Source organism: Fragaria vesca, linkage group LG3, assembly GCF_000184155.1.
Source record: "Fragaria vesca subsp. vesca linkage group LG3, FraVesHawaii_1.0, whole genome shotgun sequence".
NCBI lineage: Eukaryota > Viridiplantae > Streptophyta > Magnoliopsida > Rosales > Rosaceae > Fragaria > Fragaria vesca.
In genome coordinates this window covers 23766347-23791783 of record NC_020493.1, presented here as the reverse complement: position 1 = coordinate 23791783, position 25437 = coordinate 23766347, and the positions used below count along the sequence as shown (strand labels likewise).

General features: G+C 40.0%; 7 protein-coding genes and 1 pseudogene across 9 annotated transcripts; 3 read left to right on the top strand and 5 right to left on the bottom strand.

Moving 5' to 3' along the window:
* Positions 1 to 1293: 1293 nt before the first annotated feature.
* LOC101313201 lies at positions 1294 to 2382 on the bottom strand. Its single transcript, XM_004296136.1, has 2 exons — positions 2297 to 2382; positions 1294 to 2143 (listed from the first exon to the last, which is right to left on the bottom strand). Exon 2 carries the CDS (start codon positions 2134 to 2136, stop codon positions 1294 to 1296), a length of 843 nt encoding a protein of 280 aa, XP_004296184.1. The 5' UTR covers positions 2137 to 2143; positions 2297 to 2382.
* Positions 2383 to 2635: 253 nt separating this feature from the next.
* LOC101302145 lies at positions 2636 to 3815 on the top strand. Its single transcript, XM_004294936.1, has 2 exons — positions 2636 to 2670; positions 2795 to 3815. The coding sequence occupies exon 2, from the start codon at positions 2798 to 2800 to the stop codon at positions 3680 to 3682; it is 885 nt and encodes a 294-aa protein (XP_004294984.1). The 5' UTR covers positions 2636 to 2670; positions 2795 to 2797; the 3' UTR covers positions 3683 to 3815.
* Positions 3816 to 4078: 263 nt separating this feature from the next.
* LOC101301853 lies at positions 4079 to 5366 on the bottom strand. Its single transcript, XM_004294935.1, has 2 exons — positions 5290 to 5366; positions 4079 to 5103 (listed from the first exon to the last, which is right to left on the bottom strand). The coding sequence occupies exon 2, from the start codon at positions 4948 to 4950 to the stop codon at positions 4495 to 4497; it is 456 nt and encodes a 151-aa protein (XP_004294983.1). The 5' UTR covers positions 4951 to 5103; positions 5290 to 5366; the 3' UTR covers positions 4079 to 4494.
* A 1466-nt stretch (positions 5367 to 6832) lies between these two features.
* Positions 6833 to 8626, top strand: LOC101312916 (tyrosine-sulfated glycopeptide receptor 1-like). The gene has a single exon (XM_004296135.1). The coding sequence runs from the start codon at positions 6833 to 6835 to the stop codon at positions 8624 to 8626; it is 1794 nt and encodes a 597-aa protein (XP_004296183.1).
* Positions 8627 to 8654: 28 nt separating this feature from the next.
* Positions 8655 to 11121, bottom strand: LOC101301087. 2 transcript variants are annotated; one of them, XM_004294933.1, is made up of 3 exons: positions 10512 to 11121; positions 9599 to 9610; positions 8800 to 8935 (listed from the first exon to the last, which is right to left on the bottom strand). In XM_004294933.1, exon 1 carries the CDS (start codon positions 11029 to 11031, stop codon positions 10513 to 10515), a length of 519 nt encoding a protein of 172 aa, XP_004294981.1. In that variant the 5' UTR covers positions 11032 to 11121; the 3' UTR covers positions 8800 to 8935; positions 9599 to 9610; position 10512. The 2 variants fall into 2 exon arrangements, with proteins under 2 accessions (XP_004294980.1, XP_004294981.1); XM_004294932.1 differs by lacking the exon at positions 9599 to 9610 and having other exon boundaries at positions 8655 to 8945; positions 10517 to 11121.
* A 1761-nt stretch (positions 11122 to 12882) lies between these two features.
* Positions 12883 to 13853, bottom strand: LOC101301566. Its single transcript, XM_004294934.1, has one exon. It carries the CDS (start codon positions 13616 to 13618, stop codon positions 13094 to 13096), a length of 525 nt encoding a protein of 174 aa, XP_004294982.1. The 5' UTR covers positions 13619 to 13853; the 3' UTR covers positions 12883 to 13093.
* Positions 13854 to 17586: 3733 nt separating this feature from the next.
* LOC101300803 lies at positions 17587 to 23152 on the bottom strand (annotated as a pseudogene). The gene is made up of 4 exons (XR_184306.1): positions 21775 to 23152; positions 20248 to 20549; positions 18035 to 18126; positions 17587 to 17639 (listed from the first exon to the last, which is right to left on the bottom strand). The product of XR_184306.1 is annotated as an uncharacterized LOC101300803 (transcript).
* LOC101312621 (tyrosine-sulfated glycopeptide receptor 1-like) lies at positions 18552 to 20759 on the top strand. Its single transcript, XM_004296134.1, has one exon. It carries the CDS (start codon positions 18552 to 18554, stop codon positions 20757 to 20759), a length of 2208 nt encoding a protein of 735 aa, XP_004296182.1.
* Positions 23153 to 25437: the final 2285 nt, after the last annotated feature.

The following is a 25437-nucleotide window of genomic DNA, read 5'->3' as shown; positions in this document are numbered from 1 at the left end:
TATACATTAGAGAAGGGACAGTGAAACTATTCAACACTTTGTTTTTCATAATAATATCAAAGCAAAAATTCAATACTTAGTTTTTCACTTTTTCATAATAATATCAAAGCAACAAATGACCCCCAACTGTCGTGTATTCAGTCAAAATGTGTGTCAAAGAACCCCAAACAAGCACAGGAAACCACGAGAAACAACCATAGAGAAAAGAACACAGAACTAAGGTAATTCTTTTTTTTGGTCAAGAGCAAAACTTTTACCTACATTCACAAGCAGAAAACACTCTTCCACCTTATTAATGATGGGTACACACTAGAAAGAATAAGAAATCAAGGACTCTTTTCTCTTCCAATCTCTCTCCTTTCTGCCCTCTCTCACCCTCTAACCTATAATGGAATACACTTTGCTCTTTGTCTTTGCAATACAAAACTAAGAGCCGAACCCCGTATTACGTATTCCTATTTGGTGGCAAACAATAATGCCTCTTCCTTCCCTGTAATCAACAAGGATTACAGTAAAAACCATCATCCAGAAGGATATCCTTTCCTTATTAGAACACCATTCATAAGTAGGTACCTAAACCTACTGGGTAAACAATTCTCATACTATAAGACAACCATATTAGATAAAAAAAACATGTGCAGTAAACCCAACAATGATTCCTAACAGAGAAGAGGAACTAATGCAGCTTGATACTTGCAAAACAGCATGTAAAACCTATAACCTAGATGGATACTACTAAGCATTCTTCTACCAATGTTTAGTGTGCCAAATTAAAAAGGATCAAAATTCAACACAACCCTGTGCCAAATTACTCTGAAAAGAATCCAAAACCAAAAGCCACTGATTACAACAAAACACAATGCCATTATACGTCAGTAATTCATTTAACAGATACCAAATTACATCACCTAAAGTACAAAAATATTCAGACAGGATAATACCAACTTCCTTCATCATATTCAAACATTATCTACTCAAAATCTACAGAATAATATACTAGTCCCTAAACAATAGGCAATACAGGCAAGAAACCAATGAGCTGCTCAAAATCTCAAATTTAAAAAGAAATTAAAATCGTAACTCAATGGCCCATCTAATGTACTCAACATTCAAAACAAGTAGGTACAAGTCTGTTAATGAAAGGCAAAACACTGAACAGGCAATCGTTGGACACAATTAGAAGAACTCATGGCTAGATTAACCGTTGCAATAAATATAATATATATCACAATTCCATCAGTCCAAAACAAGGGGCAAGACATCCACAAGGCATGAATGAAAAAATTCCTTAATTTATTTTTTTCTTAACAGTCTGCCAACAAGCGCACCAGTTAACATAGAGCCTGCCGAGACCATGAGAAACAAAGGCCAATCCCACGGCCAGGAGGCTCTTGGTGCACCCGTAATATGGAGTTGGTGATCGCAGGTGGGGCAGGTTTGCACAGGACTCAGCTCCAAACTCTGGACAAAGCAACCTACATGAAAAATGTGGGAGCAGGGCAAGCGAGTAATCCCTTCTCCGAGCTCGTGAAAATGATCAAGGCTCTTGCGGCAAATACGACACGGCTTCTGTCTAGTACTAGATTCCAAACTATCAAGTCTCACATTGTCCAGGCGGTGGAACAATTCAGTTGTTGGAACAACGACGCCCAAAATGTCAACAGTCACGGACATGACGACCACGTCTATAGGCCAACCGGGCTCGGCCTTTTCAATTGCCTCGTATATCATTTGCATGATAAATTTTTCGGTATCTGCTGAAACAGCAATCATGGTGGACAGATACCCTGCAATGACCTCCTTGTACAAATCCCATTCAGCTATGGCTTCTGAGATAGGGACCATAAACCGTCGTTCACCGAAGAGCTTTGGTTCAGCAATGTCGACCGGAGAACGAATGGAGGAACGGGTTTGGGACTGCTTGATGAGCTTTAGGTGGATGGGAATCATGTGAGCCCTTCGTGGGTCAATCCAACGACGGAAGGGACGAGTTACCTTGAAGAACATGTATTTCAACAGAGCCCTGCTTCTGTCGAAGTTAGGTAGTGTAATACCTGAAACGGGGTCCCACTGTGACGCCCAGTAATATACGACACTCAAGCGCCTCTCGCTCTGGCTCTGACTAGTGCTGGACATGCTTCCTCTGAAAGATTAATTTTCAATAACAGAATTTAAATCAAACAACCCATATAGACTTGAACTACTCGATGCATAATAATCTTGATCAATATAAACAGAACATAAGCATGCAGGTCAATAATTGATAAACACAGCGAAGCAAGTAGAGATTACTTACCAATTTCAGCAACTAGTTTCTTCGCCAAAGATGCCACAAGGTACTGAGCTTTTCCAATTTCAGATTGGGTCCGTCGGTGCGGTGATCAGGATGTCGAAGAAGAAGAACAAGAGGAGATGAGGAGGGATTGGGTCCGTTGTTTCTTTCTTTCTTTCTCGGATTGTTTGGAATGGGTTCGAGTTTGGTGTTGGTTTCTTAGCAGGCCGTTTATTGTTTCCTAGAAAACCATCGATTGCGCCTAAGATCCCCACAGGGCTACCACGTGACGACCACGTGATCAGCGCATATAAAATAGCCCATTCTCTTCGCCCCAATTCCCTCTCCTAGGAGAAAACCCTAGATTGGATGGGAAATGAGGTCAAGCAATCGGACAGGTAAGTCAACAATTCTCCCCACCCTCAACTCAAATCATGTCCAATTGTGTTTTCGTCGTCGATTTCTATATGTGTTGTTAATCGATTGATCCATCAACAATCAAGCTTGTATTGTATGCATCAGACAATGCCCAACTTGGAGGATCAATTCTATTGCTGCAGCGCAATCCAATTCTCTGGGGTTGCTCGGCACGGTAAGAGACTTTGGATCAGATCGAGGGTTGCCCCCATCCGTTTTCGTCTCTTGAAGCTAATCCACACCTGTCGCCGTTGGGTGGACCCATCCGGCGTCGACATGGTTCCCATCACATTGAAACTCTACGACCAAACAGTAACTTTCCCCGGAGACGAATTCCGACTAGGCCCCAGCGACATTAGTTACGGCGAATCGAGTTGGGTCACCGAAAGACGGTTTCAAGTCCCTGTCTCTAATTTCCAGAGAGCAGCTTATGCAAGGATCATTACTGGTTATCTTAAGACCTTGCGAGTCCCTGAAGATAACCACGCAGCTTTTATTCAGGAAATATTCCGCGTGATTCTCCGGGCCGTCCCTGGAATTCCCATTAGTGTGAGGATAGTGCGTTTCACTCGTCAAGTAGCCCCAAAAGGTTTCACATCGTATATCAAGGGGTTGGAGGAAGTGAGGGTTCATAGTTTGGAGGAAGCCAGTACTGAAAACACACCCTGTGCTATTTGTACGGAGGACCTTGATCCCTTTCGAGGAGAGATTGATAATGATGATGATGAGCAGATTATTCGCTTGCCCTGCTTGCACCTTTATCACCGAGATTGCATTGTCCCCTGGCTGAAGAGGTGTCTGGTGTGTCCCCTGTGTCGACACTCCATGTCTCTAGTGAAAGTGAAAAGGACCTCAACCAGGCGGTGTTGGCCTTCGCTGTTCAACATTTCTTCTGGCGGTGTAATAACTGCTATGAGGATACTCACAAGCCATGCGCTGCCGCCTGTGCTGTATATGTATTTTATGAAGCGTCGTCTTTCTCACTTGAAGTGATACCTGAAGCTCTGGTTGATATGTTGTGTAGAATTACGAGCTTGTTTATGCAAATATGTAGCATTGGTCCAAGACATTTGTGTAACGCTATGGTATTTCTGTAACGGTCTATAGCATGAATGGCTTGTGACATAATCTCTTTATTGAGTACATAATATCTCATTGAGCATATAATTTGCCTAAGTTAAACTAGCATTATCTGCACAACATATCAACCAGACAGAGCTATAATTCACCTAAACTGAACGACCTTTCATATCTAAGAACTTTAATCTTTTTTGATATCTAAGAACTTTAATCTTTATGAAACATAAAAAGACGCCATCACCAGCTAAGCTGACAAGTAACAGGAAGAATATAGAAAAGATAGCAATCATTGGAAACATATAGAAAATTCATGGCTAGATTGACCATTGTAATCAATAACATGTATCATAATTCCATTAAGGGGCAAGACATCCCTTGAGCATCAAGGCAACTCTGCAGGAATGAGAAAAGTCCTATCCTAAGGCTCTATTCACCAACAGTCTGCCAATAAGCGCACCAGTTAACATAGAGCCTGCTGACGACATGAGCAACAACATAGGCCAAGCCCGTGGCTCTGAGGGTTTTGTTATCGCATTCACAATACAGAGTTTCTCTTTCTGACATTTCACAATATCTGATGGGTGACCACAGGTGGGGCAATCATGCGCAGGACTCAGCTCCAAACACTGGACAAAGAAACCTACATGAAGAAGGTGGGAGCAGGGCAAGCGAGTAATCCATTCTCCTGCATCGTAAAAGTGATCAAGGCTCGTGCCACAAAAACGTCACGGCTTCTGTCTAACAGCAGATTCCAAACTATCAAGTCTCACATTTTCCAGATGGTGAAACACTGATTTGCTTGTTGGAACGACAGACTTGCCCAAAATGTCAACAGTCACGGCCATTATGACCACATCAATAGGCCAACCAGGCTCGGCCTTTTCAATCGCCTGGTATATCCTTTGCATAATACCTGGTTGTATAATTTCAGGAACAACAACCATGGTGGAAATATACCCTTCAATAATCTCCTTATACATATCCCTCCTTTCAGGTATGGCATCTGAGACAGGGACCATGAACCGTCGTTCACCGTAGAGTTTTAGTTTCCCAATGTGGATTGGAGAATGTATGGAGGCACGGGTTCGGTACTGGTTGAAGAACCTTAAGTGGATGGGAATCATGTGAGCACTTGGTGGGTCAATCCAAAGACGAAAGGGGCGAGTTATCTTGAAGAACATGTGTTTGATCAGAGCAATGCTTCTTCCTTTGATGCAAGATAGTTCAATTCCACCTCCATTGGGTCCCGCTGTGACGCCCAGCTAAATAAGAAATTTATGCACCTCTGGCTCTAAACATTCTTCAACCTCCGAGCTCGACATTCTTCAACCACCCTAAACATCATACATGTTTCAATTCGATCGTTTTGACTATAACAGATCAAACAACCCATAGACTTAAGGATGAAGGCATGATTTTGATTGATATAAACATAACATAAGCAGCAGGTCAATATCTGATAAACACAGCGAAGCAAGCAACTAGAATTCGAATTGGAGTGTGGTCGGAGATTTACTTACAGATTTGAGCAACTGTTTCCTTCGCTACCAATCTTCAGATTGGGCCGGTTGGTGTGGTGGTCAGTAATTAGGGTGTCGAAGAGGAGGCAGAAGAGGAAGCAGAAGAAGAAGGAGACGAGACGAGACCAATCTTCTGTTTGGTTTGGATTGGGCTGGAGTTTGGTGTTGGGTTTCTTAGCAGGCCGTTTACTGTTTGGGCATCTCATAAAAGGCCATCCTTAATCTCCCCGTTTACTCTAAAAAAATATTTATCAGTTTTAGACGTTAGTGGTTTACGTGTGATTCGTATAAATAACAACATACACAATTAGGATACAAGATTTAACGAGACTCGGTAAATATGTCTACGCCTCTGAGACAATAGTGGTTCTTTCTTCTACTATCAAAGATGATGAAATTACATGAATGAAGCAATTTCACTACTAGCTAAAGTGCGTGGTAAGTGGTAACCACATTCTCTACCTATCAACTCTCAAGAGGAATTTTCTTCTCATGCACTACTTCCTGAAGAGGGATCTCCTTGGATTCTTTTGCTGCAATCTTTAATGCGAATATATAGGCAATTTTTTTTTTCTCAAATGAGATACATAGGCTAATAGGCAATTGACCTCATACACATAACATGCTAATCATGCATATAACCCTTTGTAATTGGAAGCAAAGTCAAGTTTTTTTTTTTCCCCCCTGTTCCTTATTTTTTTTGAAGTCCTCCTTCGTCCTTATTTCATGATTCGATGATTGGAATGCTTCTTATTGCACCGATTTTACTATCATGTTGCAACCAAATGGGTCACCAAGGCGCGCACAGTTCCTCATAATGAGATCAATTATACACAAGCATTCAGTTTCAAAGCTTCAATTAATTAGCAAAGAGGAAAACGACCTGATATAACCAATTGTACACACAACATGTCTTCAAAAAAATAAATAAATCAAATTATCTTCAATAATTTGTGTACATGTAGATGTAATTGATTAATGCCGGTCAGACTGGGTTGATCGGACTTGCTGATCTTTCAGGGAACTTATGTGGTCATTAACAATCGGGGGAAGCTTATCATTCTGTTCAATATAAATACATAACCTGCCAGTGCAGCTTCATCACTAAATGGCTAATGCATTACTTTTCTTGTTATTCTTGATGTTAGCTTCAAATACCTTACTTGAAATCGTTCATGCTTGCAACCAAAGCGAACGCAGCTCTCTGCTGTCGTTTGCTCGCACTCTTTCTTCTCCTCAGTTGAACTGGACTTCGGCCGATTGTTGCAGTTGGGAGGGTGTCACATGTAGCCTGCAGGATAGCAGGATCACTCGTTTACAGTTACCATCCAAAAGACTTGAATTCAAACAAGGTAATTTTCTATCGTCATCTCTTGGAAATCTCACACACCTCACCCACTTGAATCTCTCCCACAATTCCCTGTATGGTTCTCTAGATCAAACTCAACTCTTCTTGTCCTCGAACTATCTCCAAGTTATAGATTTGAGCTATAACCTTCTCTTTGGGGTGTTACCATCTTCTCTACCATCCACTCATATTCAGATGGTGGATTTTTCCAGCAATCGCTTACATGGTGTGATTCCATCTTCTCTTTTCCAACAAGCTTGGAATTTGACTAGTTTCAATGTCGGTAACAACACCTTTTCAGGTCCTATCCCATCCTCTATTTGTCTTCCTTCTTCCTCGTTACGACACCTTGATTTTTCCTACAATGATTTCAATGGTAGTATTCCTCGTGGACTCGGAAAGTGTTCCAAACTGCAGGTTTTTCGTGCTGGTCACAATTACCTAGCAGGATCGCTTCCAGAAGATATCTATAATGCTACCAAATTTGAAGAGATCTCACTACCTCTAAATTCACTGAATGGAGCAATCAGTGAAGGCATTGCCAACCTCATCAACCTCACAACCCTTGATCTCTCCTATAACCAATTGAGTGGTGTGCTCCCTCTCCATCTTGGGAAGCTCTCAAAGTTGAAATACATACGCCTCGATTTCAACTATCTGGAAGGTTCATTGCCTCTATCCTTGATGAATTGCACAAAACTTGTTGAACTACGTATGGGATCTAACAATTTGGGAGGTAATTTCTCCAAGTTCGATTTCTCCAAACTCAGCACACTTAGTAAACTTGACTTGAGGATGAATAACTTCTTTGGTGTCTTACCGAGAAGCCTCTACTCGTGCAAGTTCTTGAAAGCAATTCGAGTGAGCTATAATAATCTAGAGCTTCAAATACAGCCTGAAATTGCTTCATTGAAATCCCTGTCCTTCCTCTCACTGGGAGTAAACAAACGTTTGACGAATGTCAAAGAGGCAATGAAGATACTGATGGGTTGCAAAAGCCTTGTAGGTGAGGAATTTCCTACTGATCTTGGGAAAGCTGATTTTGATGGATTCCAAAATCTTCGAATGTTGGATTTGAGTTCCTGTAACCTTACTGGTCAACTCCCTTTATGGCTATCAAAGCTCAGAAAGTTACAGTACTTGGAGCTGAGTCAAAATAGAATCACAGGCTCCATCCCAAGTTGGATAGGGACTATCCCTAATCTCTTTTCTATAATCATGGACTTCAACCTACTCTCAGGTAAAATTCCAAAGGAATTGTGGATGCTTCCTATGTTGGTATCTGAACAAGCTGCAGCTCAAGTAGGTCGTACTGCTAGTGATCTGCCTATCTTTTACCCCAGTGTTGATCATGCAATACCTTTACAGTACAACTTCTTGTATTACGCACCATATATATCCCTAAAAAGCAATAACCTACAGGGGAACATACCTTCTGAGATTGGCCAATCGAAGCTTCTGAAAACTTTGTATCTTAGCAACAACAACTTCTCCGGTAATATTCCAGAACAGATAGCTAACCTAAAGGACATGCAGATTTTGGATCTCTCCATGAACCAATTGTCTGGAAACATCCCAGCAGCTGTCACAGGTCTTCATTTCTTATCAAAATTCAACGTCTCCTACAATAATCTTGAAGGGCCAATACCATCAAGCACTCAGCTCCAAAGTTTCGATGCTTCTGCGTTTGAGGGGAATCTGAAACTTTGTGGTGATCCACTTCCAAATAAGTGTAAGAGAATTAAGGGCACTGATGAACCTGATATGAACAACACAGATGCAGACATGAAGGAGCAGAAATTTCCATGGTTTTATGTTTCCGCTGCACTTGGGTTCATTATAGGATTTTGGGGAGTCTTTGGTCCTTTAGTATTTCTGCAGAAATGGAGGTATGCATATTACTATTTCCTAGACAATGTACATAACAGGTTCATGGTGATGATAGCAAGGAGTATGGCCAGAGTGAAGGGAAGGTTTATTAGAAGTTAGATAGTACTCTTATTGTAAGAATCATAATAAAGTATCCAACACATTTTCATTGAAAAGCATGAGATTTCGACATATTTACACATAATTCATAAGGTAAGATCAATGTCTGCAGTTGGCACACAGAAAATAATAATACATTATTTCGTTTTGTGGCACTTGAACAAGAAATTGATATGCACATATATTTGCTTCTTTAGGCCAGTTGGGTTGAGGGAACTTGATAGCAACTAGCGCAAAGTTATGGAAGAGATAAAAATATCTGCACACCTCGTACTTCTTCCAATTTCCGACTCCATTGAGCTTTTGACTCTTTTTCTATCTGCAGGACCATCAAGGCAACTTCGTTAGTCCTCCAAAGATTAGCGTTATTTCAACTTAGCGATTAAATGGGATGTAGATTAGGTCATGGAGAGCAAGTACAGCATGCAATAGTCCATAATGGAGTGATTTACTCGATGTCAATCACACAAATGAAGATGATAGGAGCCAAAAAGGGCAATTTTACTTTTATCATGGGAACATATCCTCCACTAAGCGTTTTCTTAAAAAGAAAAGAAACTGCTAAGAAGCCAAAGCCTTCTACACACAAAAAGCAACAGGACATAGAAGGTTTGGAGCTTAGTGATTGCGAATTTGGTTTTTGTATAAGTCTCGCATTAGTATCTACATCTGTGTGTTCCCTTGAGAATGTGCTGATTAGGGATGTGTTTATTGTTATTGTAAACTTGAACAGGTTTCAAGATTTCCACCAGTATAGCTCCACTATATATTCAATCAAAAGGACAAAGGATATTGCATTGTCATTCTATACTAAATGAACAAGCGATTCAAGGCAACAAAAAACAATAATACAAAGAGCAACACAACAGAGATGATTTCACTCATCCTCTAAGCTTCCTATAGTAGACAGGGCAGATGGGAACGATACCATATTTATTTTTATCTTTTGGATGCTAATTTTCAGGCCGATACCTTTCTTCTTATCTTTTAGTTTTCTCGAATCCTCTTTCACTTTGTATCACTTCAATCTATGTCTAGATCATGAGCATAGATGGGAGTGATACAAAGTGAAAGAGGATTCGAGAAAAGTTTGCAATTCAAAAGAAATATATATGATGCAAGTATGGAACTTGGTATTCAGGATCGGGGTAAAACCTACAAACTTCCCTTATCTTTATCAAAGCACACAAGTTTTTGATTGGAATGGAAAATGGAAAACCGTTCTTTTAATCATAACATAGGTTCAAGAAGATGATTTTATCAAATAACATTAGACATCTCCAATTAAACATTTAAACTGACTACAAGAATCTTTTGATCCTTCAACTGTTGCTCTAAATAGCCTACAATACCAATTGAAAACAGTATTCACCAAAAAAAGAGACACTTTGACTTGGTTATCAACACAAATGGCATACAAATTTCACACTTCCAATATTAATCACTCAGAAAACCCGAAATTATCAAATTTTCAAAGTCCTTAACTAAGAAAATGCACATAACTAAGAATCTCGTAAGCTGATTCTTCATGTACAGTAACACATTCTGTACCAATACCAATTGAAAACATTATTCACCAAAAAAAAGAAGACACTTTGACTTGGTTATCAACACACATGGCATACAAATTTCACACTTCCAAATTCAATCACTCAGAAAACCCGAAATTATCAAATTTTCAAAGTCCTTAACTAAGAAAATGCACATAATTAAGAACCTCGTAAGCTGATTCTTCATGTACAATAACACATTCTGAACCCAAACAAACTCAACCTTTAAACAAAGTCATAAACAAAACAAACAAAAAAATCCAATCTTTCCCATAAAATTCACACAAAAACAGTAAAGTTATTATTTTTATTTCAAAGGAAAAACCCAAATCTACCTCACATTGACTCAATGCCAGCTCCTCCTCGGCAAGCCTTGGTCTTACAAACAGGAACATCCTCGAACTGTTTAGCCGGCAGTTTCTCCGACAAAGCACCAACGTAAAACTCAACAGAATCAGAACCTTCGTCCATATGCATCCCCGTTACGGAAACCCAGATAAACAGCTTCTTGGCTTGAATCCCTGAAACATCGGAAACAGAGCCGAAACTCAACTTTCCCTTGATGTCCTTGTTGTAGTAGACCAGCTGGTCAAAGTGGACATAACAAGGGCTTTCGAGATAGATCTCGAAAGTTCCGTCATCGGAGAGAGTGTAGGATCTTACGTTGTCGGGTAAGAGACCCCTTGGGAGGCCGTACTTGGGGAGGAGGTCATGGACGTCTGTGATTGATTGGAGTGACGTGGATGGACGGCTGGTATTGGGTTTGAGGTCTCTGAGGGATTGGGATGATTGGGTTGCTGAGAAGAGGGTTAGGAGAAGAAGGTAGAGAGAGAATTGGGTGGTGGATGAGGCCATTGATGATGAGCTAGAGGAGAATAAGGGAATTGACTTTGGGTTAAGAACAGAACAGAACAGAGGAGGAGTAATTTAGAAGAGTAGAGAAGGGTAAGATTGGAAGAGGAATTGTTTCATTATTGGTGGGAATGGGCGGTTGGTACGGGTGTTGCTTGTTGGAGGGAAATTTCCTATAGAGAGCATATGATGATGTCAATTGCGAAAGACATTTGTTTTCTTTTCTGTTTCTGGTTAATTACATGCCCCACAAGAATTAGAGTTTGGTTCAATCTTGGTCATCCAAAATTCAAATGATTAATGATACATGGAAAGATTCAAATAATTTGCATAGGAGGATTCAGTTTGGGAGTTTGAAGTCTAGCTAGATAAGGCATCATCTAAATTTAATTCATTTTTTGGATTGAACATGACATCTGCTACAGTTGGTTGAGGAAGAAACTAATATCCTTAATTGAGAGTGAGGTGTCAAGTCATTTCGGTTGTGTTAGCAAACTAGACACATACATTGAGTATCCAAACTATGGTCTACAAGAGTATTTCGACAAAGCTAGGTAATTTCCTAGCGCAAGTACGATCCCAAATGACTCTTAAACCTACTGGCCAAAAATTGGTGTAAGGTGAGACTGATTGGAAAAGTTCATTGTAATGATACGAGTGCATATAAACATGATGAAACTAGCTTGGTGATTGCACGTACTTTGGTGTTTTGATTTGTTTGGTTGATAATGGTGCAGTTCGTTCTCATAATAATTCTATCTTTTTGTTTTCTTTTCTTTTTTAATTTGGATTAATTACAAAACACCAACCGAACTATGATGTTATTTTCATTTTCATACCTAGTTATCAAAAACTTGCATTTTCATACTCTAGTTTCATTCCGTTAGCATTTTGATACCTTGACCACTAACACCGTTAAATTTTGATAATATTCAAGGACATTTATGTCAATTCATGATACCCTTATAATTCAAATTAAAAATTATAAATAAAAATTGTTATTAAAATTAAATATTTCTCATTGCTATTATTCAAAGTTCAAACTCGAGAACACCATTTCTTCACCCAAGTCAATGAGTTATTGTGATCACGGACTAAAATATCCACGATATCCTCGATATTTCTTTGAACTTTCTATTTTTTTACAAGTACGTATCTATATTAAATTTCATATTTTTCTGATATTTTATATTTAATCTATTTTTTGGTTAAATATACCATTTTATATAAAATTTGATAAAATTTCTATCGATATTAGATATAATTTATTTTGTTTTGTTTTGCTTAACCTGTAACTCCAAAAATATATATACACAAGAGTTATGCTAACTTTTATCACTAGTGTTGCAAAAATAAATATTTAATTATATATATTTTTTTAATATTTTTGCTAAAGTAAATTCTTCTATTTGTATTTGATAACCTCAAAAAATAATTTATTTTGTTAAACTAAATGTAAAAAATGATACATTTAATGAAATGACGAAAATGCTTTTAAAATTTAACGATGTTAGTGATCATGGTATTAAAATGCTAATGGAATGAAACTTAAGATATGAAAATACAAGTTTTTGATAGTTAGGTATGAAAATGAAAATAACATTATAGTTCGTGTGATATTTTGTAATTAATCATAGAAGATGATTTTATCAAATAACATTAGACATCTCCAATTAAATATTTAAACTGACTACAAGAATCTTTTGATCCTTCAACTGATGCTCTAAATAGCCTACAATACCAATTGAAAACATTATTCACCAAAAAAAAGAGACACTTTGACTTGGTTATCAACACACATGGCATACAAATTTCACACTTCCAAATTCAATCACTCAGAAACCCGAAATTATCAAATTTTCAAAGTCCTTAACTAAGAAAATGCACATAATTAAGAACCTCGTAAGCTGATTCTTCATGTACAATAACACATTCTGTACCAAAGCAAACTCAACCTTTAAACAAAGACATAAACAAAACAAAAAAAATCCAATCTTTCCCATAAAATTCACACAAAAACAGTGAAGTTATTATTTTTATTTCAAAGTAAAAACCCAAATCTACCTCATATTGACTCAATGCCAGCTCCAGCTCCTCCTCGGCAAGCCTTGGTCTTACAAACAGGAACATCCTCGAACTGTTTAGCCGGCAGTTTCTCCGACAAAGCACCAACGTAAAACTCAACAGAATCAGAACCTTCATCCATATGCATCCCCGTCACGGAAACCCAGATAAACAGCTTCTTGGCTTGAATCCCCGACACATCGGAAACAGAGCCGAAACTCAACTTTCCCTTGATGGTGGTGTTGTAGTAAACCAGCTCGTCAAAGTGGACATAACAAGGGCTTTCGAGATAGATCTCGAAAGTTCCGTCATCGGAGAGAGTGTAGGATCTTACGTTGTCGGGTAAGAGACCCCTTGGGAGGCCGTACTTGGGGAGGAGGTCATGGACGTCTGTGATTGATTGGAGTGAGGTGGATGGATGGTTGGGATTGGGTTTGAGGTCTCTGAGGGATTGGGATGATTGGGTTGCTGAGAAGAGGGTTAGGAGAAGAAGGTAGAGTGAGAATTGGGTGGTGGATGAGGCCATTGATGATGAGCTAGAGGAGAAGAAGGGAATTGACTTTGGTCTTAACAGAACAGAATAGAACAGACGAGGAGTAATTTAGAAGAGTAGAGAAGGGTAAGATTGGAAGAAGAATTGTTTCATTATTGGTGGGAAGGAAATTTCCGATAGGGAGCATATTGTCACACCCCGCCAATTAACAAGGAGTTTCCTTGAGCATTTTCGACACAAACATGGCTCAAGGAAGGTTTTGGTGGGCACATGAGTATTCTGGAAGCATCTGGAATATTATAGAAGTCTTGGAAGCATCCGAAATATTATGGAAGGTCTTGGAAGCTTCTGAAAGGATCGGGAAGCATTCGGACAACTCTAGAACTCTCTAGAATCTTAGAGAGGCTCTAGGACACTCCGAAACTCTCTAGAACCCTAGAGAGGCTCAAGGCTTAGGACTACTCCAGAAGTCTCTAGAATCCGTGTTTGAAATTGGTGTCGAGATTAGACCCTCAATGTCTCTAGAAAGAGCGGCAATAATTTCTGTATGTGAAGCTTTGTCTTTGACACCATTGATGGAATGCCAATTGATCGGAAGAGGAGATGTTTTCAACACCCAAGAGTTTCCCACAACGCCAACTAGGTCACCATCAATGCTTCTATACTTGAATTTTTCCAGCACAGTGACATTATTTTGGAGAAGCTTTATATGTAGAGGATGAGCTAGCATGAGCAAATCTCCATCGGTTTTCTTCCATCTGTATTCCAAAGAAAACTCCTCTTTGAACACAGCTTCACCGGACGTTGGGTAACAAGCACAGTACTGGTCGAGAACTGGCTCATTTTCTGAACCCGGCAACAATGCAACCCTAATAATGCCGTAAAACTCGTCTGCAGTGCTGACAGGGGTCGTCGTTGTTGGTGAAGTTTATTGCCGAGGACGAGTAGAGCAGCCATGTCTGGTCGTTATCGAGCTTGAGCGTGTGCTTGTTACGCGCCGTGTTTGAAGACAATGAGCTGATTGCATGAGCGGTGGAGATGGAAAGCTTGGTGGGATTGTAGACGAAGAATGTCAATTAGGGGCTTCCGCGGACGAGAAAGAAGCGGAGATTGGAGGAGGGGAAGTCAAGTGTGACACTTAGGTCGTTGAAGGATGACACCACGTGATGTTGTTGGTAGTCGGCCTAGTCTTGTGTGGCGGAGATGGTGAGGTTAGCGGTGAAGTTCTGGAGTATGGAGGTACTGGTTGGGATGTGGTTAGGGTAAGAGAGAGATAAGGAGGAGCCGGAGGATTTGATTTGGTAAGGGTGGAAGTATTCAGGGTTGTCGCCATTTCCGAGGACGAAGTTTTCGAAGAACGAGTTTGAAGAGGGGTTGAGAGGAGATCTGAGGCAAAGAATTGTGAAGGATCTGGGAGAACTGTGGATTGGGATTCGGGGAAGGGGAAACGGATTGGTGTTTGAGGGATTGCAGCGGCTGGTTGAGAGCGCAATAGTCTAGCTTCGGTTTGAGGGATGAGAGAAGTGAAGGTGATGATGATGAACAATATCAAAGTAATTGTATTCTTGGACGCCATTCTTAACTGTCTGATTTGTGCCCTTGTGATGGATTTTCTTCAGTGTGCATGGTGTTTATATATAGGGAGCATTGTTACTTCTGTTACCCTGAGGAATTAGGAAAGATATTTGCAAATCCATTGGGAAATAGTAGAAAGGAGAAAACACATTCCTGCCTTTGATAGGAAAACTCTACTCTCTTAAATCAGATAGTCCATGAGTTGATAGGAAAGTTATATTCTCCAATCTCTTGCATGATTAACACTGTGGCTACATTCCCTTCATCTGCTCTCCCCAATTGAGAATTCGGATGTAAGACACAAAATCCATGCATTACCTGTATTTCATTTGGTACTTGTGCAGTTGTGCTTGAGCTTCAGACATGCGAACTCCGCAAATCCTTGCTTCTTTTTAAGCTTATAGTTTTCAGGTCCATCAGATCTTGGAAAGTAAGTTTCTACTAAATCTGAATCTTAATTTACCATATTAAAGTGAGTAAAGGTTTTCCACTTTTAGTTTACCCAATATTTCTGAGTTCGGATAATGAAATTGCAGCTGATACGTACTTATGGGTTACATCTTGTAGCTGTGACTAAACTATCATGGAAGCAAACACAAGCATTATGTGATGTGCTGATTCGTTGGTGGTTCTTGTCAACCTAAGATGTTCAGAGATGTTCATCACCAACTTGACCTATCATCTATGCAATACGTAGCCTCTCTTTTCATGCCTCCCCTTCAACCTGCATTGCTTTATCTTCAAATTTATTTCGGACTTTGAAGGTCCTTGGGGGGGGTGTTATCCTGTTTACTGTGAGACTAAGTTGTGTAAATAAAAAGGCAAGTACTGAAAGTAAAAGATATAACACCAGTACGTTTTTCTATACGCAGAAACCCTGCAACCAGGGAGAAAAACTGCGTGCCTCTAACTCTTGAGAGACAAACTATTACACTATCGTAAAGACACTTCTTACAAGACTCACAACTCAGAGGATGGCACAACACCTAGCTATCCTGCCTAGTCTGACTACTAGCACTCAACTGAACTTGCTCTCTTGTCACTCAAGTGTTTTACACATAGCACGAATTGAAGCTTCTATGCAGAATTCAACTAACGCCTTTAGCTAATTCTCAAAGACAGTTTCGCCAGGGTTGTTGCATCACCTAGACAGATCTCAAGGCATGCAAATGCACAATGATATTAATTTGAAAAGGTTTTGGAGCTCAGCTCTAAGATTGACAATCACAGGGAAGACTTAGAGATATATGAGTAGTTAGCAGATGCTAGACTCAATGGAAGAAAACAAACAAGACTATTTTCAACAACCAAGGAACAGGAGAGGTCTTGCTCTTTATTTATAGGCAAAGTGCACAGCTATGAGGAAGCAAGCACGTTTGCCACATCAACAAGGTTATTTTGGACTCTAGCTGCTTGTCTGACTAGGACAGATAGGACCCTAGGGATCCCTCCACTCATAAGACAAAAGCTGAGAATAGACTTTCCTAGGAAAGACTAAAGCCAAAAGGATAAGACAAATGGTTTTGGGAAAACAAGATCAGATTTAATCAAGCATAAAGGCTCTACAAAACCACTTTACCTAAGAGGACACTTAGGACAGCTGATAGCTTGGGCGGTGCATCACATGGGTAGCTGCTAACTTGGTTTGTGTATCACAAAACCCAGCTGGTTCCCAAAGGCTCAAGTTATGTGGTCACGGGTTGGTTTGCCAAACCACCTTAAACTAACTTGGAGCTCAAGCACGAATAGACTATTGTTTTGCTAAAAGGTATTTGAAATTCAAACACTTAAAAACTGAAGCAAACACATTTGAATATACACATGGTCAGACCCAATAGATAGAACAGATACAGCAGGGGTATCCGTCTAATCGGGATGGCAAGCACGGCTGCCATCCTTAGTGAATGAGATGCACATGTATGAACTACCTGATGCATATGAGATCTGTCAGATTCTTCATACTGCACTCGAGCAGTCCTTGCTACCAGGCTACAACATGTAGCATGTATGCTTGTGTTTTGATCATAAAGGGATAGCCAACAATTCTTGTACCAACAGACTTTTATCTAGCCTTCAAAACTCATATAAAACCTGGTTTGAAAACAACTTATTAGTGGACTCAGAAGTCAGAACTAGTTAGAAAATATGTCTGAAAAGCGCTGGAAACAGAGTAAATGTATAGAATTCCTGAAATTTGTTCTCCCCAAGAATCCTGTCCATGAACAACTTTGTTAGTTTTTGTCTTGTTAATTTCCAAAGTACCTTCATATTTTATAGGCCTTCTGTTGAAGTCACTGGTCATTGGCATGACTGCTGCTTTGTTCACTAGCAGGCAGCGATCTAATTGACATTATTCTTCTTCATTGTCTCGCTTCTTGTGTCTGCACTTGGACTACAGAACCAACTGCTAAGCTGCAAGTCCGAATCTCAGATGTTACTTCTGCCTACCACCATCCATTATGCTGTTAGTGTTGTCTACCTGCAGCAGTATCAACACAGCATTATCAGTCCTGTAAAGATTAGTGTACATCGCAACTTACCAACTACTAAAGTGAAGATCAGGTAACTGAACAACTTTAAAGCAACACGTACGACTATGCAGTGGCCTTACAAATGACTACAACCGAAAGAAAATGGAATATATCAACGTTTACATGGGAATATAGCTCCCTCTTTCACTTGTCACTCTGAATTTGGATTAGAGTTTTCTTTCAAACAGCAAATACAGACCTGAGGAATCTGCACATTGTTTATACAAAAGCTTTGTATACAGAGAACAGAAATACTCCACGAAAGGGTTGTGTTTGCAAATCAACAGATAAACAAAGAGCATATAGCAACACTCCACATATATGCAAATCAGTACATACACACCGTATATGGTTTGATTCAAAGTTTGAACTTCCTGCACCAGAAAGGCCAAAGATGGGCCTGATCTCTTTCGACCTTTTTCATTGTGATGATAACTGTGCAAATCAACAGGACAAAAAACATCAGAAGCTAGATAGCCAGATTGTACATGCTTTGGTGTTTTGATTGTTTGGCTGATTAAGGGGCACTTCATTCTCATAACTCATAATAACTCTAAGTAAACAAAGACTGCTAGACAAATTCTATGAGCAAATGAAGACGCGCATATGCCACAAAACTTAGAATCTTAGATAGAGAGTTCATGCCCAAATATCTTCTTTTATTTAATCTATATGAAAATGATAGCTATCTGTCTCAAAAAAGATGTAATGACGGTCAGACTGGATTATTGACTTGCTGATCCTTCTGGCAACCTAAGTGGTCAGCATTTAATTTAGCAATGCTGACCAGTTCCATATAAATACAAGCATGAGTGAGATATGATCCATAAGACAGACTTGCTAGCGCAGCTCATCACCAAATGGCTTATGCATTCCTTTTCTTCCTGCTCTTGATATTCTCTTTCAATATCATACTTGAAAACATTCATGCTTGCAACCAAAGTGAGCGCAGCTCTCTGCTGTCGTTTTCTCTCACTCTGTCATCTCCTCAGTTGAATTGGACTTCCTTTGATTGTTGCAATTGGGAGGGGATCACATGTAATCAGGATGGTTGGATTACTCATTTGCAGTTACCTTCCAAAGGACTTAAACTCAAGGAAGGTACTTTTCTATCATCCTCACTTGGAAATCTCACACATCTCACCCACTTGAATCTCTCCCACAATTCACTTTACGGTTCACTAGATCAAAGTACAGGATTCTTCTCGTCTTTGAATCATTTGGAGATCCTTGATTTGAGCTATAACCTTCTTTCCGGAGAGCTACCATCTTCTTTACCATCCCAAAACATCCGAAAGCTTGATTTGTCCAGCAATCACTTGCATGGTGCAATTCCAACTTCATTCTTCCAAAAAGCTTTGAATTTGACTAGTTTCAATGTTAGCAACAACACATTCTCAGGTTCTATCCCATCATCAATTTGTCTTCATTCTTCTCCCTTGATTAGGCTATTGGATTTTTCATTCAATGAATTTAGTGGCAAAATTTCTCAAGGACTAGGTGAGTGTTCCAAACTGCATGTTTTTCGTGCTGGTCACAATGACTTGTCAGGTTTACTTTCAGATGACATCTACAATGCTACCACAGTTGAAGAAATTTCTTTACCTCACAATTCGCTAGACGGAGCCATTGGTGAAAGAATTGCCAACCTTACAAACCTCTCAATCCTTGACCTCAACTCTAATGTATTGACTGGCGTGCTCCCTGAAAGTATTGGCAAGCTCTCCAAACTGAAACTATTACTCCTTCAGTTCAATAATCTTGAAGGTTCTCTGCCCCCATCTTTGATGAATTGCACAAGCCTTGCAGAATTGAATATGGGATTTAACAATTTGGAAGGTAATATCTCTGAGCTTAATTTTTCCAGACTTATCAGCCTCAGTAAGCTTGATATTGGGAAGAATCACCTCACCGGTATGTTTCCAGTGAGCCTTTACTCTTGCAAGTACCTGAAAGCAATTCGGCTGAGTGGCAATGATCTAGAAGGAGAAATACAACCTGAGATTCTGTCATTGAAGTCCTTGTCCTTCCTCTCGCTTGGTTATAACAGAATGACTAATATCGCCAAGGCAATGAAGATACTGATGCATTGCAAAAATCTTGTAGTCCTATCCCTTGCATCTAATTTTGTAGGTGAGGAATTTCCAGATGATCTTGGCGTCGTCGATTTTGATGGTTTCCAAAATCTTCGAATGTTAGTTTTGCGTCAATGTGAGCTGACAGGTCAACTACCTATATGGCTATCTAAGGTCAAGAAACTAAAGATCTTGGCTCTTGAGTCCAATAGAATCACAGGAATAATTCCTAGTTGGTTGGGGACTCTTCCAAGGCTCTTTTTTATACAATTGGACAATAACCAAATTTCAGGTGAATTTCCGAAAGAGCTTTGTAAACTACCAATGTTAGTATCTGAAAGCTCTACAGCTCAAGATGATGATATTTATCTTGAATTGCCAATATATGGATATCAGAGTCCAACACTACGGCAGTACAAATTATTTTCTTCCTTTCCTCCTGCAATAAACATAGGCAATAATACCATTAGTGGAAACATACCTACTGAGATTGGTCAATTGCAGCTTCTTCGTACATTGAGCCTTAGCAATAACAACTTTTCCGGCAACATTCCAGAGCAACTGTCCGACCTCAAAAACTTGGAGAATTTGGACCTCTCCATGAATCATTTGTCTGGAAAAATCCCACTGTCATTGACTAGTCTCAACTTCTTGTCATCTTTTAATGTCTCATACAATAATCTTGAAGGAGGAATTCCAACAAGTACTCAGCTCCAAAGCTTCAATGCCTCTGCCTTCGAGGGGAATCCCAAACTTTGTGGTCCACCACTTTCAAATGAGTGCCTGCCAAATCCAAATAAAGGCATTAAGAAAGAAAAAAACAATAATCAATATCTTGTTGACATTAATGGGCAACAAATTCCATGGCTTTCAGTTGTTCTTGGGTTCATTGTAGGATTCTTGGGAGTTTGTAGTTCTATATATATGCATATCTGGAAAATGTACACAGTATGTGATGATAACAGTATGTATGCAGCAACTGTAGCAAGATGACATGTATATATCTCCAGGTTTGTATTAAATTAGTCTGTTTTGTTTATTGGTAATGTATAAACTGTAAAGTAAGTTCTCACAAATATTCTGTAATCTTCTTCTGTTTGGTGTTTGGAGTGATGAGATCAGAAAAGAATAAAACAAAATTATGTATCTGCTGTTCATATCCTTCAATCATCCGTTGTGCTTTTTTCTACCTGCAACAGTTCTATAAATGTTTGTAAGACTTGGCGACAATTAAAATCTAGCCTAATTAGCTCAATAAAACAGCTAAGGAAGCAAGTACACTAGCACTGCCTTCAAAAAAATGAAAATAATTGGAATGAAATGGATACTTCAACTTGTCAATGGGATGAAGGGAACAGATCGAACTCCCTCTTTCAATTGTCAAGAGTTTTCAAACAGAAAATACACACCTAGATACAGGATCATAAGAAATGCACACACAAACAACTTCAGACTTTCTGCGATAAAGGGTTCAAGTAAAACTGTAAAATACCTACACAAGTCTATACTCTCTTGCAAGAAATTGTACATCAAGTACCCAGAAAATCAAAATCTTTCCAAGTCCTTTATGTGCTCCATACATACTATCAAGAACCTCATAGACTGATTTTCTATATTATTAACATCTAAAAAAGATCAGACCCCCACAGCACAGAAAGATGGCTTATTTGATGGTTTGCTTCCTCAAATGCTCAGAAGTAAAAACAAATCCAGAAACAAAAGTTCCAGTGTTTTCTCAATACAATTCACACAAGAACAGTAAAAGGCATTACTCAAGAGAAACCACGATCACCTTCACATCGACTGAATATCAGTTCCTTGGAAACACTTGTTTTTACAGACATATAGTATCAAAAAGTTTTACATTTCACCCCAACACATAGAAATGTCCCAACTCTTTTCCTCGTATTAATAATAAATTTAACACAAGAAACAATTAATCATTCATTCATTCAGTGTAAAAAGTAAGACTTGTGAATTAAAGCATGGGAAAAACCAAGAAGCTCACCCATGCCATTTCATGGCTAGAGAAAGCTCCTTTGATATGATCCTCCAGAAAACCTTGATGACAAACCTCGAGTCATGTCTTCTGAATCCAGTTTCACACTTTGTCTACCACCTGCCAAATCCTTCTCACGGTCCCAAGGCTTCCACGGATGTTTCCCCACCCAGTCTTCCTCCTCTACCTGTTGCTTGGAGTGCTTCCTCTTCAAACGGCTCGCTCTAATCTCCTCTTTGTGCTTTTGTAACAATGACTTCGATCGTTTCTCTTTATTGCATCTGTCCATCAACTCTGCATCTAAACTCCTCTTCCTCTCCTCCTCATTCGAAGCAAGCGATGAAACTCATTATAGGCTTTTAAGTAATCCATCTTAGCCTTCCGAGCTCTTTCAGATGGAGCATCAGTCCAACAACCAGTATCTCCACGCCCTTCTTTAGCATTGCTGCTAAACATTGTCGATTGCATTGTACTCATACCATGTTTCCTCTCCCGTGGGAGCTCTGTCATCCACTCATCTCTTCTTGGTGCCGATTTAACAACACTCACATCACCTGCCATGTTTCTCTTTTTGAATCTCTCCTGCTTCTCTTTGAGCTCAATCTTCTCATCCAGCGCTCTCCGCTTCTCCGGATCCTGTAACTCCTTAAACGCCTTGTTCAGCTTCACAAATGCTTGGCTGGCTTGAGGGTGTGAGCATTTATCAGGGTGCACCAAAAGCGACAACTTCCAGTACCTTTTCTTGATGTCATCAGCAGACACATAGTGGTCTACTCCCAATATGTCATACAAGCTATCATCCTCTGCTTCCATGATCCTTGTCACCTCTTCGAAACGATCACCCTGGTTAGCTGATTCAGCTTCAGCCACTACAACACGCGGTGCAGGTCCTATAAAAACCCGATTACCTTTTTCTTCCAACTGAGCTTCCCTCAATTCCGCCTCTGCCTCTCTCAATTTGGCAGCAGCTGCAAGTAGCTCCGGCGTCGGCATCTCCGGCCCAATTGGCCTTCTTCTTTCAGTTGGTCGAGCATCATCATCATCTAAACAAGGCGTGATCATGGACCCAATAACCTCCAGAGTTGGAGGAACATGTGGAGGCAACACGAAAGCTCCGTGATTTAGTTCCTTGAGATGCAAGCAAAGGAAGAGACCTCTGAGAGGCTTGATCAGAGATTTCTGAGCTATTCCGGTTATATCGACCGCTTTGCCGCTATCGATCAATTGCAAAAGCTGCTTCAAATCGCACCCAATATTCGGAAACTCCTTCAACAAGTCTCGCACAACCGCTTGCGGATCACCACCAGAAACAGAATCAGAATCATCATTAATCTCATGATCTCTCTTCTTCTTCTTCTTATCGTTGACTTTCGGTTTCATTCTGTTTTGCCTCTGTTTCGTCTCTGCGGAATTCCAATTCCAGAATTTAAGAGGTAAAAGAAAATATAAAAGAAAAATAATTTCATGCGGGCTTGAAAAAAAAAGTGCTACGTCTAGGCGGTCAGCCCTGCGCGGGCCTTAACGGGCTACGGGGTCCACCATTTAAAAAGAAGGTGGGTTGGGTCTATAACAAGTTGGGCCTAATTATAATTCCTGCGGGCTAGGCGGATGTGACGTGGGGCTAGGCGGTCCAGGTGGCTCGGGCCTTAACAGGCTGCGTGGCCCACCATTTAAATTGTAAAAAAACGAGGAAAAATAAACCTCATCTCCCTCGTCCTACTTTCAGAGCCTCCAAAAATGGCTGTATATCTGAGACTACCTTCTCTGAGCTCGCTCTTCTCCCCCTCCATCTCCCGCCGCTACCCCTCAGTTCTCCGCCGTCTTCACCACCTCCTTCCGCCGCCCTTTCTATTCTGTTGATGAAATTCTACTGCTACTGCTAGTGGAGAAATCAAACCTTTCTTTTCGTTGAACTCTTCATGATTCAAGGTCTTCTCACCATTTATCTTGTCCTACTATGAGAGTGATCTTTTGGGTCTTCCACATTTTCGGTTTCGTTAATTCGTTTGTTTTACTTCTATTAATATTTGTTTTAGAAATGAATGCCAACTACCACTCCCAAATGATGGTCTTGATGGAGATGATAACAGTGAGGATCAGGTTCCATGGTTTATATTTCCTGTTGTGCTTGAGTTTTTCGTAGGATTTTGATCAGTATGTGGTTCTTTGATTTTTATCAAGACCTGGAGATATGCTTATTTCCGATTCCTCAATAATGCATACGACAGCCTCTATGTGATGATAGCTACAAGGATGAAGAGCAGGCTTAATGGAAGCTAGACCGAAAGGCAGTATATGAATCATTTCAAAGTTGTTTGTCTCAAACTTCTTCTGCAGTCTTCTTCTATATACAAATCACAACTAATAACATGGCAATTATCCTGTAGACTACGTACAGGTAAGAGGATCCAAACCCTAAACTCTATAGCTAGCATCTTTACAATACACCACTACAATGTACTCTCATTACATTTCATTTTCGTTTACATTGGTTCGAAGGTCCATGATCTCTCTTATGTCTTAACTATAACGAAAGCTGTAATGCCAGTCAGATTGGGTTATTGACTTTCTGGCCGTGTCTCAATCGGCTTAATTAACTTGGACCAGAGAGATATATCATTGCCTTTTCTGTTGACTTAATTGCATCAAAATAATCCTCATCTAACTAATTATCTCGCAACCTATGTTCGTGAATATGTATACAAATAGCCTGCAATACTAGGTGAGAAATCATAACATTCTTTAACGAAGATATGGCAATGGCTCAGGGCAGAATCTTTCTCTTCCTGATCTTCTTCTGTTCCTTTCTATCTACTAATAACATTCTTCATGCCTATGCATCCAACCAACCTCAACACAGCTCAACTGGTCTGTCATCTTCTCCCTCAAACCGGATTTCTATTCATTGTCACCCTCGTCAGATGGGCATTACACTAGAACAGGGACAAGCGTGGCCCGTGGATCACATTGTACCGATATTGTCTCAACTTAACCACCTTTAAGGTGTTGGGTTTTAATTACAAAAGGCCTCGGTACAATTGGATATGATCCATCCACTTATAAGTTGTATTTTATTTGTCCCTTTTTTGATGTGGGATCTTTCCTCTCCAACACTCCCCCTCACGTGCAACCTAATTTTTAGGTCTGCACGTGGAATTCATTCAGTCCAATTCCCACATCGGAAATCGGTTATGCTTCAGTCCAAGGCCCACTGCAGGCACTTGGTATGGTATGGGGCAATCGGAATTTTTCTGATGGCAATTCGATGAACCCAAATCTGGGCTCATTATGCTGGGAGATTTTCTCCCGTTACGCTAGGAGACGTAATTGAAGAGGGACCCGCTCTGATACCAACTAGAACAGGGACAAGCGTGGCCCGTGGATCACATTGTACCGATATTGTCCCAACTTAACCACCTTTAAGGTGTTGGGTTTTAATTACAAAAGGCCTCGGTACAATTGGATATGATCCATCCACTTATAAGTTGTATTTTATTTGTCCCTTTTTTGATGTGGGATCTTTCCTCTCCAACAATTACCAATGAGTGTAATCACAACGGTTTGGTCTCCCTTTATATAGGACCCGGCAGCACCCCCGTCGGAGGTATTTGTTTTTCTCTCTTCCTATCTAGCCCACAACAATTCAGTTGATATATACTGGTGCAGTTTCAT